The 16,728-nt window shown below is 29.0% G+C and overlaps 1 protein-coding gene across 1 annotated transcript; it reads left to right on the top strand.

Annotated features, from left to right (window-relative positions):
• The first annotated feature begins 4,822 nt into the window (after positions 1–4,822).
• LOC110647121 (uncharacterized) lies at positions 4,823–7,317 on the top strand. Its single transcript, XM_058144096.1, has 3 exons — positions 4,823–5,838; positions 5,973–6,518; positions 7,080–7,317. The coding sequence occupies exons 1-3, from the start codon at positions 4,972–4,974 to the stop codon at positions 7,179–7,181; spliced, it is 1,515 nt and encodes a 504-aa protein (XP_058000079.1). The 5' UTR covers positions 4,823–4,971; the 3' UTR covers positions 7,182–7,317.
• The last annotated feature ends 9,411 nt before the right edge of the window (positions 7,318–16,728 follow it).

Below are 16,728 nucleotides of genomic sequence, written 5' to 3'. Positions count from 1 at the left end.
GCACGTGAACAGTAATTTTATTTTGGCCATAACTTGAGCTACAAAACTCCGATTAAGGCGATCCAAAAATGAGAATACACTTAAGACAATAAGGAACATTTTCTATGAAGGAAGTTTTGTCAAATTCTAATAGTAGATTGACCAATGGAATAGTGCAACTTAGAACTCTAAAACCGAAAATTGGCAATTTTGCCAAAATGACCTAAGCTTTGAGAAAACGACCAAAACCAACAAGTTTAATGACCAAAATGTGGTATGTGGGTGAAGTTGGAGTTTCCATACCTATTAAGCCTTAGAAAGTCAACTATTTGACTTGAATAATGCAGTGAATAGTAACCCGAAACACAAAATTTCAAGAACGTTGAAATTAGCACGTTAGAGCTAGGTATAAGTGAAGTTAAATTTATTTTTGGATTTATGTTAAATTATGGTACTAAAACACTATAAAATTGTGTGTTTCAGTGGAAAAGAATACCGGGACAGAACCCGAGAAGTCGAGTTAAGGCCAAAAGGCGACTCATTTGAGGTTTGTGCACGACATCTTCATGCTTTAAAATTCATTGATAAAGTGAACGAAATATGTATTTTACTTGTGATTTGGAATTGTTGAAAGTTTATTTGTGACATTATTTATGATGTTTTGATTAAACTGTGAAAGTTATTGTGTATATTTGAAATAGCAATGTTTAGCAAATTGTTAAGATAAGTTTTGAAACCACAGTGTCATGACCATATATTTGAACACCTCACTAGCACGACTAGTGGGGGTAATTAGTTTCGAATTTTGATTCCTTCTCTGGAGAAGTGTTGAGGTGTGCCAGTAGAAGAGGATGTGAATGGATATCTATATATTTGAGCTAGCTAGCCTTGTGATATGATTTCTCTTTAGCCTCTGGCTATTGAGATTCTATTTGTTTCTAATGGCATGATCTAACTGTGGGTTTTATGAAATGTGTTTTGATACTTCGAAATGAACTTGGTTTGCATTAAAACTTCATAATTCATGTTTTGTGTTTAATACTTATGTTTAGTCAAATTTTTGAATAAATGTGATTATATTCTGCATAAAGATTATTTTAGTATATTGTGCACCACTGAGTCCTAGTACTCAGCGATGGCTTCTATTGCTGTCGCAGATACAGAGACTAGAGGAGCAGTAGACTGAGCTGCTGAGGTGTGAAGAGTTATTAGCCTAAAGTCATCGGGTATAATTTATACCCTGCCTGTAAATATTTATTTTGATGTATGTATTGCATATAAAGGTATGGACATGTAAATGGGTCTTGAGCAGCTTGTACAAAATTTATATGAAGTTTGTAATAAAATTTAGTTTGTATTTCTTTTGATGTGAATTTTGTAAGGATGTATATAAATTGTTTTGTCTCAAATGAAATGATTGTGGAATTGTTGAAATTGATAGAGTTTGATTGTGAAATTGAAGTTGTGGTTGAGAAAAATTTTTAGAAGTGCTTTTTACAGGTATTTGAAGAACGGTTTTCTCAAAATACAGAGGAAACTCTATGCAAATTTTTATAAAATTTGTGAAAAAATAAAATAGGCCAAAATTTCCAATTAGCTTTTCACTTAAGTACATATTTTAAATACTTATTAGAAATGCTCACCACTTATCAAAAGTAAGAAATTGTTTTAAAATCCCTTGTAGGGTGCTTAATGAGTTATCGGTAGGTGAAGTTCGGTAGTTCATTAAGTATTCTACGGGATCATGTTATGCCTTACAGAGGGGTAAGGTGTGACAAAGACAGTTTAGAGCCAATCACGCACCTTGTGTGTCACATTAATGCAAATAAGGGAACTAATCCCCTATACAACTATCTCAATCCAAATCTCGCTAGCAAGCTCAACTTAAGCCAGACTTTCACTTAAATCTAAATGCGAGGGCCAACGAAATCAACTCAAAGCTGTGCCTCACCCCGACTTTCCATGACCATAAGGACCAGGTTCTAATGAGACTAGCTCAAGCCGCGAAAATCTGTCCAATCCATAACCATCATATGCCATATATAACACACACAAAGCTCTAATATATCATCAGGGTGACCACACAAATAATTATTAACAAATAAATATGCAACAATAAGAATGCTCCTAATTTATTTAATGAAGTATGTAAATATATTTGTAAAATGCACTAGTATACCAAAAATATAAATAATATTGAATTACAAAAATAACCAATATATAACTCACAGACCAGTCGACTTGACTACAACTGATCTGGCTGGAAGGAGAAGACGGCAGACACTGATCACCTAGACATACACACTAACCTCTATCAAAAGACTGATAAATTAGTTAATTAATTTAAACAATAGAATTAAAATAAATCCTAAGGTCTTATTGAAATTTTAACAAAATCTCCCCTATAACTAGATCTAACCCCCTGCAAGAAAACTCAACCAAAAGAGATAACGTAAGGCCTTAGGCTCCCAACAACAATTATAATGCCCATCCAGGGCCTACAAGAAACTTAATCTAGATCCAATCTTTCAAACTCTAGCTCGAGTCTCTAACTCCTCTATAGTCCAAATAATTATTTTTAGCACGTCAAAAATTATAAAAAAATTCATGGACGCCCTTTACATCGTCCTTATATTAATTGAAGTCATTTTACTAAGCTAAGAATATTTTACAGGTTAACTAGCTAGCTTAAATCAAAGCACGATTACACAACTTGAGTTAGGGACTACTTTTACAAATTCTGCTACTTGGAACTTGTTTGGGACACTTGAAAATGCTGGAAATGACTGTAAACATGACCACCTTTTGAGATAGCCCGTCGAGCACTCGGACCGACTTGAAAACTTGGTCCCTAATGCCAGTGAGTTATTGTTGATCCGATTGCACCTAAACAAAGCCCAAAAATTATTAGTAATTATCATATAGTTATTTTTAATTTATGAGAATTGAAGAGGCTCCAATATCTCACTATGCAATCAGGACAGTTCAATGATCGCCTTTTTTCAACTGTGCCCGATCGAAGCCGAGTGAGTCCCATATCGAAGATTTCATCACGCTAATATCAACGGTGGTCTCGGATTGTCGGGAAACTTGCCGAAAAGGCTTAGAGAGACCCATTTTCTCTCTCCTCGGTTCTCTTTCCTCTAGCCACCAAATCAAGCTCCGTTGGTCGAAAAAGAAAGCTAGTAGTGAGGGGAAGCCATTGCAATTGAAATCACATCCATTCGATGCCGGACAGTGCTAGAATGAGTGCCTGAAGTTGGCTACCACGCACGCATCCCTATTTTTCTCTCTCCTCCTTTTTCACGCCGTTGCTGCATAGTTGGCCACCTTTCATGGCTGCTGGAAGGTCATCAGTCACCGTGGGTTTAGTCTGGGTGGCTCACCGGCAGTGATGGTGGTTGGTTGAAGCAAAAATAGGGAGAGAAAGAGAGTTAACGAGAGAGAGAGAAAGAAAGGAAAGCGGAGTTCTGTTAGTTCAAAATTCATTTTTTATTTTTAACATTTCCTGCACACTTTCACACACTTCCCAAGGAAGTATTTTCTCTCATCCATCACATTACATTGTGTACTATTTGATTAATAATTAGTTTATATATATATTAACATACTAATAAACTTAAAATATCTCTAATACCTCTATTAAATTTATCAAGAAAAATATATTTTTAATAATAATAATAATAATAATAATACATTTTAAAATAATATTCATTTAAAAAAATACCATTATGAAAATGTTAATTTTAAAACAATGAATAAATTATTAATAAATTATTAACTCAATTAAAAATATTTATTAAAAATTTTAAGTTGTTACAACATGCTTCACTTATCCATTTGACTCTAATATCTTTTTAGAAAATCAATATGAAAACTATCAAATTTTAATATTCTCAAAAAAAGAAAATTTATACCACTTATCATTATACTTCTTTTCAAACTTTGATGGAAAAAAAAAAAAATCCTCACAACATTCTCAAAAGAGGAAATGCCAAATTCTCATAGAATATGAGAGACATTAAATCCTCGTAAAAGAAGTGATGAAACTTAGACATTAAATCCTGGTAAAAGAAGCGATGAAGCTTAGATTTATCAAACACATTTCTATTTCAAAAAGATAAAAAGAGAAATTATTGAGAAAAAAAAATAAAAAAGGAAAAAAAGAAATGGTAGCCATGGGTAGCTACCAAAAAAGCTGAAACAAATAAAAATAAGAGCTAAAAAAAATGAGAAGAAGAGAGAGGAGAGAGAGAGAGAGAAAGTAAGATATTATTAGGTGTATGTGTGATGAAGTTTAGATTTATCAAACACATTTCTATTTCAAAAAGATAAAAAGAGAAATTATTGAAAAAAAAAAAAAAAAAAGAAAAAAAGAAATGGTAGCCATGGGTAGCTACCAAAAAAGCTGAAACAAATAAGAATAAGAGCTAAAAAAAAATGAGAAGAAGAGAGAGGAGAGAGAGAGAAAGAGTAAGATATTATTCGTGTATATGTATCATATCTAATAATCAATTAAAATTTATTTTTTATAATATATAAAGGTTTTTTTTTTTATAAAAAAAATATTATTTTTTTAATGTTCCGATGCATTTAATAATTAATAAAGAAAAATGACGTCTTTACATTGTTGATCTGCCTTTTGAAGAGGCCACAGAGCAAGTCAAAGAAAGAAAAAGAAAAGGAATTTTCATTCCTAATATTAACAACCCTTTGAAGAATCAGCACAAAGAAATTGGCTTTGTGAATCTGACAAATCAGTCCCCGCAAATACCGTTAAGCAGAGCACTCCCTGATTTGCATAAAAGGCTCAAATCTTTCTTTCATTTATTATCTTCCGAAGTTAAAACGAAACATCAACTTCACCTACACTTCTTCTCTTTAAAAACAGAGTTTATAAGGGGCTTGAGCTATAAGACTTGGTTCATTCTCTTTACAAGTTCAATCTCTCTCTCTCTCTCTCTCTCTCTCTCCTTTATCAACGGAAAAGATATGTTGTCTCCTAGAGAAACAATTCACTACCCTTTCAAATCCTGGAAATTCCTGGTTTTTCCTTCTCTCAAAACAAGTGACATATTCTCCTTATTCGTAAAAGCAACTCTTCTTGTTGGCACCGTTGGTTCAATCTCTCTTCTTTTATACTCTGTTTTCTCTAACCAATCTCAGTGGGCGTCTTGTCCGGAATGCGATGGTGTTTTACTATCTGGTCACCGGAAGTTCAACAAGAGTAATAATATTTCTGGTGGTAGCTATCAAGAAACAAATATATCCCATATTTTATTTGGTATTGGTGGCTCATCAAGGACATGGAATCGGCGTCGGCACTACTGTGAGCTATGGTGGAAGCCTGAAATCACCCGAGGGTATGTTTGGCTCGACGAGACGCCTCCAGAGACGGAGCCATGGCCGAATACTTCCCCTCCTTATAAAGTCTCAGAGGACACTTCGAGGTTCAAGTACAGCTGTCGGTACGGTTCTCGCTCTTCTCTGCGCATTGCCCGTATTATTAAGGAAAGTTTTGAGCTAGGATTGGATAACGTGAGGTGGTTCGTGATGGGAGATGATGATACAGTATTTTTTGTGGAGAATTTAGTGATGGTATTAGCAAAATACGATCATAATCAAATGTATTATATCGGAGGAAATTCAGAAAGCGTTGAACAAAACGTGATACACTCTTATTCTACAGCTTATGGGGGTGGTGGATTTGCTATTAGTTATCCTCTAGCAAAGGAGCTCGTCAGGGTTTTGGATGGGTGCATTGATCGATACTCTTGGTTTTATGGCTCTGATCAGAGGATCCAGGCTTGCATGAGCGAGATTGGAATCCCTCTAACCAAAGAGCTTGGTTTCCACCAGGTCCCCGTCTAGTCTCAGTGTTTTGTGGTTTATTTATAAGACTCATTATAAATATTATGAATTTTCTTATTTTTTCGATCCAAACTTTCCATTTTTTGTTGTCTTTTGTTACAGATTGTTTGGTGTGATTGCAGGTTGACATAAGAGGAAACCCATATGGTTTACTAGCCGCACATCCACTGGCGCCATTGGTGTCGCTCCACCACCTAGACAATATGAACTCAATATTTCCAGGCATGACCCAGATTGACTCGCTCCAAAAGCTCATTAAACCTTACAGATTGGATCCGGGCCGGACTCTACAATACAGTTTCTGTTACGATTTCAACCGTAATTGGTCAGTATCAGTTTCTTGGGGCTACACCATCCAGCTGTATCCGTCTTTAGTGAAAGCCACGCAGCTGGATATGGCGTTTAGAACGTTTCGAACATGGCGGACTTGGAAGCCTGAGCCCTTCACGTTCAACACCCGACCCATGAGTCAAGACCCGTGCGAGAGACCGGTTATATATTTCTTGGATCGGATTGAGAGTGTTGGGCGAGGTCAGGCCTTGACCACGTATAAAAGACACGTGGAGAAAGGAAATGAAAGTTGTGACCGACCGGACTATGCTTCTCTTCAGGCCGTTCTTTCTGTCAACGTGACAAGTTCCACACTGAACACCGACATCTTTAAAATGGTGAGCTTACTTTACTTTTCTTTACCTCTCTTTCTCTAATATTTTTTAAAAGACAAATAATTTATTACTTTTATTAGGAAATAAAAAAAATAAATAGAATATATTTATCCAACCACTAATATATTAAAATTTTAAAGTGTAAATATATTGAATTGAGTAACAATAAGTTTAAATTTTAAATTAAATTTTTTTACTGATTAATAAATAAATTTTTATCAAGTCATGTCTTGTAATATACGAGAAAGGTGCAGAGAATTTTTGACCACTTTTCATTCTGATTTGTTGATTGATTACTTGTCCAACCTGCAACGAGGGCCATAGGTTACTGACCATGAATCAGACTTGACTTTCTCAAAATCAAATAAGTTTGTTAGAATGCTTGGAAAATCAAAATCCCAACAAATAGGAATTGAAAATATTCTGCAATACCTGTTCCATGCTTCAATTTATGCGCAATTTGAGCCCATGTGTTAAGAGAAGATAAGAATTTGAATAGAAAAATAATAGCATTTCATCACTTGTTGTGTCTAACACGCTTGGAATTGATGATTGCACGAGCAGGCACCACGAAGACAGTGCTGCGAGATATTTAACAGCGACAAGGAGGTGGTACAAGTCAAGATTAGAGGCTGCAATCAATTTGAAAGCGTCACTCCTCCATAGAATATTGAGCACAAAATTTACCTAAATGCGTCATTCCCTTTCACTTTGTGATCATTTTCTTGTGAATATTTACATAGTGTTTCGTTGAATTTCATTCAACAAAATTTTATAAAATTTAATTGAGTTTTAATTAAAATTTATTTTAAATAAATTTTACTACTTTGTATAATAATACTTAAAATATAGAATACAATTAAATTTTATATAATTTATGATTGATATAATTCCATATTTATAATTCATTTTCGCTCCTTTTTTCTTAAATTATAATAAAAATAAAATTAAAAATTATAATTTTTCACTCTATAAAAAAAATCTTATACTAAATAAGTTTACAACCAATTAACAATATAACAATAAATATAAGTAAATTTACCTGTCCCGTAATATATGAGATTTATTGTGAAAGATTTTTCATATTATATAAGAGGTTTTTTTTTTTTTTTTTTTTTTTTACAAAGTAAAAATTCAATAGGTCTAAAAATTAATAAGCTATAATATTAACAAGATATTATAAATATCTCCCTTTTAAATTTTTAATTTACTTAATGTTGCTCAATAAGTTTTTTAATCAATCTATCTATTTATAATCTATCTAATAATAATAATAAGGAAACGAATTTTTAATTGATAAAAATACCTTCATATATTTATATTATTTATAATAAATTATTAATTAAATATAAATTAAAAATTTAATCCTACTACGAGAGTCCTGCTCCAAAGGAATTTTATTCTAAAAATAATTCATCCAATATACTATAGAAATTGTATTATAATTCAATTTAACAGTAATATGCTACTAATCATTAATAATTACATTAGCAAAATATAATTTATAATTATATGTTTATTTTATATATTAAAGTCAATGGACGTGTTGATTAAGCATTAAACTTTGTGAAATAAATTTCAAGTGGGTTTGATTAAAAAAAAAAAATAGAACCAATGCAAATGCTCCTAAATGTTAAATTGTTCTCTTAGCTTGCTATATATCCCTTTATAACTGTAGCCTATAAATTGAAATGGCTACGGTGGATTGAAAGTTATTGATTATGTAGTTATGTTAAATTTATTTTTTATAATTTAATTTCAAATTTTGGCTTTAAATTTATTATAATAAATAATTTTAATTTATTTTAAATTATGTAGAATTCTATCTATATAAAAATTTTAATTGTGAAATATAATAATATTAAATTAATAAATATAATACTAAAATTTGATGATATAATTAAACAATAGTTTATTAAAGTACAAATTTAAGTCTCAATCGGAGCTATTTGTCAAAAAAAAATTACATTTAACGTGAATCTATTGCTGCATTATATATATGATAAAGTATTAGAGCATAACTTATAATATTAATTTAATAATTTTTTTATTTTATATGCTCATAAGAAAAATTAGAATTAATTTTTTTATTTTGATTAACAATTTTCATGGTATTATTTGCATAGCTTCACTTATCATTATTATATGTCATTGTTATATAAAAAATATATTTTAATTATTATGGAGAATTTAGAGTTACAATAACAAATCTCATGAGTTTTGAGTTTATTATTTTCTTAAATCTTTTTTTTTTCATACTTCAATATAAAAAAATATTAAATTAATTAATGCAATAAATTCACTTAAAAAATGAAGGATTAAAATTATAATATTTCAAAAAAAAATTATGAAACCTTATTACCAATGATAATGGAAAAAATATATTGATAATGAGGTAAAAATAAATAATATAATACAATTTAAAATTTTGTATATAATTATATTTTATTGACGTTTTATGTTTTAAAAAAATGAAAATATTATTATGATATTTAATAGTACAGTAAAAATTTAAAAATTTAAAAAAGGAAAATTATATAATATCGCTATTAATTTGTGTAATCAAATTATTTGATGTAAAGATACATGAAAATTTAAATCAATACACAAACAATATATAAATATTAAAATATGCAATTATCATATTTTAAAAATTTTATCTAATTTTACAAAATGTGAAAGACTTTGATAATAACAATAAAATAATATACATGAAAATATTTTAAATATCTATATAATATCATTACTACATATTAGATTTAAGGTAACGATTCCTTTATAATAGTTATAAAATCATTGTCTTTATGCATATATGACAATGATTTTGTAACGGTTGAAAACCGTTGTAAACTATATAATGGATAAATTATATCAAAAAATTAACAAAATTGCTATCATTGTTATAATAATAATAATAATCATAATAATGATTTACACCTATTAAAGGTAGTGATTTCTCTTTACTGTAAAAATATAATAAAACCGTTACTTTATGCTACAACAATAGTAGTAGATATAGTGATTCTCAAATTACTACCATTAATTTATGATATATATATATGGCAACTATTTTGAACTATTGCATTTATATTCATTATGCAGTATTTTAATGTTGATTATTATAAAATTTTAATATATTAGTTTAAGCAGCTAAATAAAAAAGTATGTACTCCAAATTATTTAAATTAATTTCATCTCTCTTTTTTCCTTTATCAACTTTCTCCCTATTTTTTGTTCTTACAACCTAGCTCTCCCTCTTTCGCACAAGCCAACTTTCCTAAACTTACAAGCTAAACAAATTATTCTACCCTTTTCGCTATAGTCCCAAGTATTCTCCTTGCTACTACAAATTTTTGAAAATAGCAATGGTATCACGACCATGAGTTTTAGATGAAAATTTAGACCATTTCAAGCATCAGATCATTTATTGATAGCAATGCTTAACTTCTTACCCAAAACTTCCAATTGACAAACAATATCGTCTGATTTGGATGAGTTTTTCAATAAATTGGCAGTTATTGGCTTGTAACATTTCACGTGAATCTTGTTAATTCACAATCAATTTGTGATAAATGGTGGACAAAATTAACTTTAATGTCTTTTAATCTTTTATAAATAATAACCACACAATGAATAGCAAATAAAGAGTGAAAAGAGAGAAGAAAAAAAAAAAACACAAAGGAGAAAGGAAATTTTATTTTTAATAAATAAAATATTATGTTCTAATATGAATTTTGACTAATTTAATCAGTTAAATAAAACTGCACTCAATTTTAGAAATTTAATTTAAATTTTTTAAATTAAAAGTAAATTTATAAAAATGTAAAACTAATTATAAATAATTTAATGTACATTCACGTGCTTCAAAAACTAGCAAGTATAAATAGATTGATTATTTAAAGAAAAAATATAAGAAGATGGTAGTAAAAAATTTTTGTTATGTAAGCTTTGTAAAATTCATTTCAAATTTTATTAAATTTAATAGAAATTGAATTTAATTATAACCAATTTTATAGAATTAAATTTTTAAAATAGAATTTTAATTTTTATTCAAATTAAACACATAAAATATAAAATTTAATTTAATTTCACAAAATTTTGTTAAAAGGACAAGCTCTTATGTTTATTTTTTTTTAAACCAAAGGTAACTCATCACTTGTTGACTTGAAATTGGGAAAAGAATGGCGAACTGGAAGGCCCAAAATCGAAGTTGAAGATACCTGAGCTCATGTTGGATAATCTATTCAAGTGAATGTAGGCTCATAATTTTAATGGGCTGGATGAATTGCTTCTTCAATCTTTGCAGAGCAATTTAAGGCATGTTTATTTGTTTTTTTTTTTTTCTTTTCATTTTCTATTTTTATGAGAATTCTCAATTTTTATTTTTTATAAACAATTTAAAAAAAATGGAGAATGCAACTATCAAAAATAAAAAAAAAACAAATTTCTAATTCAAAATTTAAAAATAAAAAACATTGATATATTTCATAATAAAAAAAATTAACATATTTAAAAACAATAAGTTACTTTTAAAATTTTTTAATATGTATTTTTTTATTATAATATAATTAACTCTTTTAATTATTTTAACTATTTTTTAAAAATAATTTTAGTTATGAAAAAATTATATTATAATTTTATTTGTAGAAAAGTCATTATTTTTTTTTTAGAAAATAGTTTCAAACTAAAATTTTTTTTATAAAAAAAATAAAAAATAAAATTATTTTCTAAATTTTAATTAAATATTGAAAAATTGAAAACTTAGTTTATAATTCTCCGTTTTGAATATTGATATATAAAAACGCAAAACTTTGTCTTTCAATTTTTCTCAGATTTTTTTTTTTTAAAAAACTACCTCAAATTTTTGTAAGTGAGCAAACCTTAATATTTATATATAAAAATATTAGAAGAGTTATAAAATTTTCCACAAAGTTTGATTTTATTTTTAATTTAATTTTAAATTCAATTAATTCGCTTTAAATATAATTTTAAATTAAATTAAATTAATTTAATTTTAACTTTAAACAAATGGTGACAGGGTCAAACGAGGGAACAACCTCCCAAGTTTTACCAATCTCAAGAAAAATTAGATTGAATTTTAGTGATTTTGGGCCTATGACAGATTGGAATCTTCAATTTACCGTTTGTCTGCACAAGTTCCCAAAAATTAATTTGCAAGTAAATTTGTTGTTTTGAGAAGTGGATTGAGAATGGAAAAAGATTGAAATTTCAATTCTCATCAACAAATGTGGGAAAAAAATTAAAATAAAAGAAAATTATATATATATATATATATATATATATATATATATATATATATATATATATATATATATATACATTTAAATGGATGGAAATTAATGCAGTGGTTCACCATTTTTATAGTTTCTTTAAGAGCCTATTTTAAGTCAGCACTCGTAATTTAATTTTCGTAGTCAATTATCAAGACTAATTTTCACTTAAGGTCATTAAATTTTATGAATTATTTCAGTAAAATCACTTATTTTTATTTTTTTAAAATTATTTAACTTTAATTTGGATTTCATTAAATTTATTGTGATTAAATATTGTAATTTCCAAGTTAATCTTCCAGCCTGACATTTTTTTATAAAAGAATTTAACTACTCTTTTCTTATATTAAAATTCATGTTTTTTCTTTGCCTTCTCTTGCACTCCCTCCCTTCTCTCTCTCTCTTAAAAAGAATTATGCTAAAAAACGAGAACCATAAGAACTCATATTCAAAACCCAGCTCTCTCTCTCTCTATATATGTATATATAAGAGTGAGAGCTAGAGAAAACCCACACCAAACAGCAGACACGCAACAAGGGGCAAACAAAAATCAAATACAAACTATTGCTAAGAGCATACAACCAAACAAACTGGGAAAATAAATCGATTGTGGTGAACTGTCTGCGAAAACAGATTGATTGCACCGAAACCAGTGATAAAGCCAGAAAATCAATTTAGTAGATCTAATTAAAATATGTAATTTATAAAAATAATATAAATATAATAAATATTAATTGATAAGAAAAATTTTAAAAAATTAATAGACAATTAATTTTTGAGAAATTACTACTATATTATATCTAATAAAATTTTAAAATACTTATTAAAATTTTACAGAGCTTACTGGCCCATAAAATTTATATAATAATAATAAAAAATATTAATATTTTAAGAAATTATCATTATACTCCCAAAAAATATTTAAAAACTCAGGGGTCCATTGCCTCCCCTGTTTCAGTTGTGGCTCCGCCGCTGAGCGAGACCAAAGAACCTAGTAGGAGGAGCCAGATAGAATACCCCATAAAACTTCCCAATGAATACTAACAATCGACACAATTTTTGAAAACAAAGGTAGAAACTTGTTGCTGTAACTCTTAAAATTTGCCCACAACTCCCTTGGACAATTGCTCTCCAGCTTGCATGGCTGACAAACAAATGCAAAGCCTATGAATAAAGGTCTCTTCCATAGCTCCGCAAATTGACATGAAGCCAAGCAATCTGATAGACACCTGGAACAAAATCTATAGCCCATTAGACACTTGTGATAATGCTTCCTTCCCTCACCCTATATAAGCCCCATACATTCTTATCATTATGGCCAGCACATCATTCCCACAATTTGGCTACTAATTCTGAAGAAAATATCAAATCAATGAGCAATGTCCAGAATCTGAATGCATTGATATACCCATCATCAAGATCTCCCACTTTGATATGCTTCGAACAATATTATATACAAAGACTGGCAATAAACTCATCAGATGAGGAGGGGCAATTGTGATGCTGGAAGAATTGAGAGGCGGCAATACATTGCTCCTGTGCAACGGTGAGGATGAGTTCCTTATGTGCTATAGCAAGATTGAGAGAGAGGCTGATAGGTTTTGTGCAAAGAGAGAGAGGCTGAGGGAGAGGAAAATCAAAGTGAATGAAGAGATCGCTATCAGGGGGCAGTTCTAGTCTGCTGAAAGTCGAGGGCCTATGATTGGCTGACAACGAAAGCGGAGAATAATGATATGAAAATTTAAGTAATTATTTTATTTTTTTTAATAATTCTCTTTCAGTAAAGAAAATGAAAAGGAGTGAACAGAAATGACGATGGTGGCGATGTGAAGGAGAAAGAGTGAGAAGGGAACTAATCAACAGGTTAACAAAGAGAAAAGAAGAAAAACGAAGAAGAAGATAGGAGAAGGTAGCTAGCTAAAGGATAATTAAATAATTTTATTTATAAAAAAAAAATTCCAGATTAATTGGTTAACCTAGAAACCTGTTATTCTGTCATAATGACTTTAATGAAACCTAAATTAAAATTGAATGATTTTTAAAGAAAAAAAATTAAAATTAAGTGACATTGCTGAAATAATTCACAAAATTCAGTGACCTTAAATGAAAATTACCCGAGTAATTAGTAGTGTTACTATCCAATTTCAAAGTCATATTGGCACTAGTATATAGGCAAATTTAAAGCTCTTAAAATCTATAGTAAATTTCAATAACTATTACAATATATTTTTGAGATTGATCAATACTATGACCTAAATAGATTGAATGACTTATTTATATTTAAAATGGATCAACGAGGATGATTGTGTAATTTAATGCCTAAAAAATTTGTTCTTTTACACTAATGCCTATATACATTTTTTCATAAAACAATGTGTAAATTTTGAATTTTGAATTTTGAATTTCAAATTTCATATTTTAAATTCTATCTCCTCTATTACAAATTACAATGCAAAATAAAAGTTTCAATAAATAAAATGCTATTTTTGATGAGTATGCAAATAGAGATTGTTTGCCAATAAGTAGAAAAAGAAGTTTCATCTCCCTTTTCCTCATAATCTCCATATCCCCTTCCTCACTTTTCTTTCTTCATCTTCTCTATCATTTTTTCCTTGTCATCTACCTCTCTCTAATGTGCAGTTTTATCTTTCTTCAAATTGAAATGCGTTTGCTGAAACCTAAAAATCTTACTTCACCTTCTTTTCTTTTTGCTTTAATTTTTCATCTTCCCAATTTGTTTAATCTTCAAGGAAAGGAATCAATGAGATGTTTGGAGATTTATAAGAAATCTTCATCTTCATGTTCACCTCCCATACATTATTGCGTTCTATATTTTATTGTACTTTTATCTTCATCTGGGCTGCCATAGGAAAAAGAGACATCTTCCTTCTTCCTTTCCTCTACAAGCAAAAAAAAATATCATACATTTTCATAAATATTTCCTTCATTTGATTTATTTCATCATTTTTCATATACTAATTTTCATCTATCAACTAATTATGGGGAAAGGAAGAAAAATACAGCAGTATTATGTTGTCTTTGAAGATGATCATCCTTGAATTTATACTTCATAGCATAAATGTGCACTTAACGTTATTAAAGTGAGCAATAGTTTGTACAAATGTTGTGATACAAAGTGTAGACACATATTTTTTTGTATCCCTTTAAAATGCATACTTTGTAAAGGTAGTGATGAGCCCTATAATGATTACTTCAATGGATGTCAAGAAATCCTAAAGCACCTCAGAGGCTCATAGAATGGTCAAAAAAATCAATAAAATAAAGTAATAAAACAATCTTAGGAAATTAGAAATTAGTTTTATAAATGTAGAAGTTAATTTTAGAAATTAGAAATTAATTAGAATTAATTTTAGGAAATTAAAAGAGTTTAATGCTTAACTGGACCTAAATAGGGCCATAGCTTGTGTCACTTGAATTGGCTCAAGCTTAGGTTCTCTAAGGCCTCTAGTGGGGTTAGGTGAACCATTAGCCAAGCTAAACCAAGTGACTAGGTTCACTAAGCCCAATTTCAAGGTCAGATAGGTGAATTGGGCTTAGAGGCTTTAAATGGGCCTTAAAAAAATTGAAAAAGCTTTTTATTTGTTTTTTAATTAATTAAATAAAATAAAAAAGTGAAGGATAATTATGCTTTGGTGGCTGAAAATTTCAAGGGATAATTATCCCTCACTTTAATTTTTTTTTATTTATCTCTAAATTGTAGTTAGAATAGGTTAGGTTTATCTTATAACTTGGTTCCTATCAATATCTAAGTTAATTTTTAGTTTTTGGCATCAAAAATCAATCTAGAAATTAAGAAAAATTAGGCTACATTCTGCTCATATTGGCATGGAGGAGAGCTTCTTCCATAAAAGTGTTCTTCTTGCCCAATTGCACATTCATACTCTACCTACACATTCACACAATAGGATTTAGATTAATTAGTTTACTTTACTTTAATTAATTTGATTAACTACTAAATCAATTTATTTTTTTAAGTTTCTACCATTCTTAACCTTTCGAAGCAACTAAAGGAGCCTCACAAATTCCAAGAGATCAACTGAAATAAGGTATGTTCTGATTGGGCATGCTCATAACTCCTTAAATGCATTCTCATCTATGTTCATATTTTTGCATTTTAAGAATGTAAATGATAGGTTAGGTCTTGAAAATATTTTTAATGATTTTATTGAGTCGTTTTCACATGAAATGGCCTTTTAAATAACTCAAAAAGCTAATTCCTATATTTAGATATTAATTTTGGAAGTTTAGATATGATTAAAGATGATTTTGTAAATACCTGATTTTGTAAAAATTGTTTTGGGATCAAAATTGAATAATTTGAAAAATATTTGGTGTTCAATTTTGTCTATTATTCATTTTTGGTTAGTTTGGTTAATTTTGCATATCTAATCTTACATAAAATAATTAGTTTCTTTTTACCATATTTTAGTTAAATATGTTAGCTATATTTTGGTAAATTTCCATGATGTTTATAATGTTTTAATATTTTTCCATTATTTTACAAATTTGCTATCTAGAATTGAGTCATATGAAGTAAGGTCGACTTGTCTATTTTATGCATGCTTCATATGATATCAAATTGCAAGTTTCTTTTTTCCATGTTTTAGATCTTCATGTTAGGGTCATTTAGTACTGTTTTGGAATTTTTATGATTTATTTTTTATTTTTCCTAAAATTTTTAATTATTTCTGTCCAAATTTGAGAATTTCCAGATTATGCATTTTTTTTTGGAATTAGATCTCTTTTGTATTTTTAATTATTTATACTTTTGAAATTGGCATATAAATGACTTTGATTGTAACACCCCTCACCCGTTTACAGTGTAGCCGAGCAAGGTGTGCTGCATTCGGTGCCGGAGCACCCTATCCTATCTTGTCGTGTACAATATTAATTTAATTATA

Source organism: Hevea brasiliensis, chromosome 3 (genome assembly GCF_030052815.1).
Source record: "Hevea brasiliensis isolate MT/VB/25A 57/8 chromosome 3, ASM3005281v1, whole genome shotgun sequence".
Lineage (NCBI taxonomy): Eukaryota > Viridiplantae > Streptophyta > Magnoliopsida > Malpighiales > Euphorbiaceae > Hevea > Hevea brasiliensis.
This window is presented reverse-complemented; position numbering and strand designations above follow the sequence as displayed.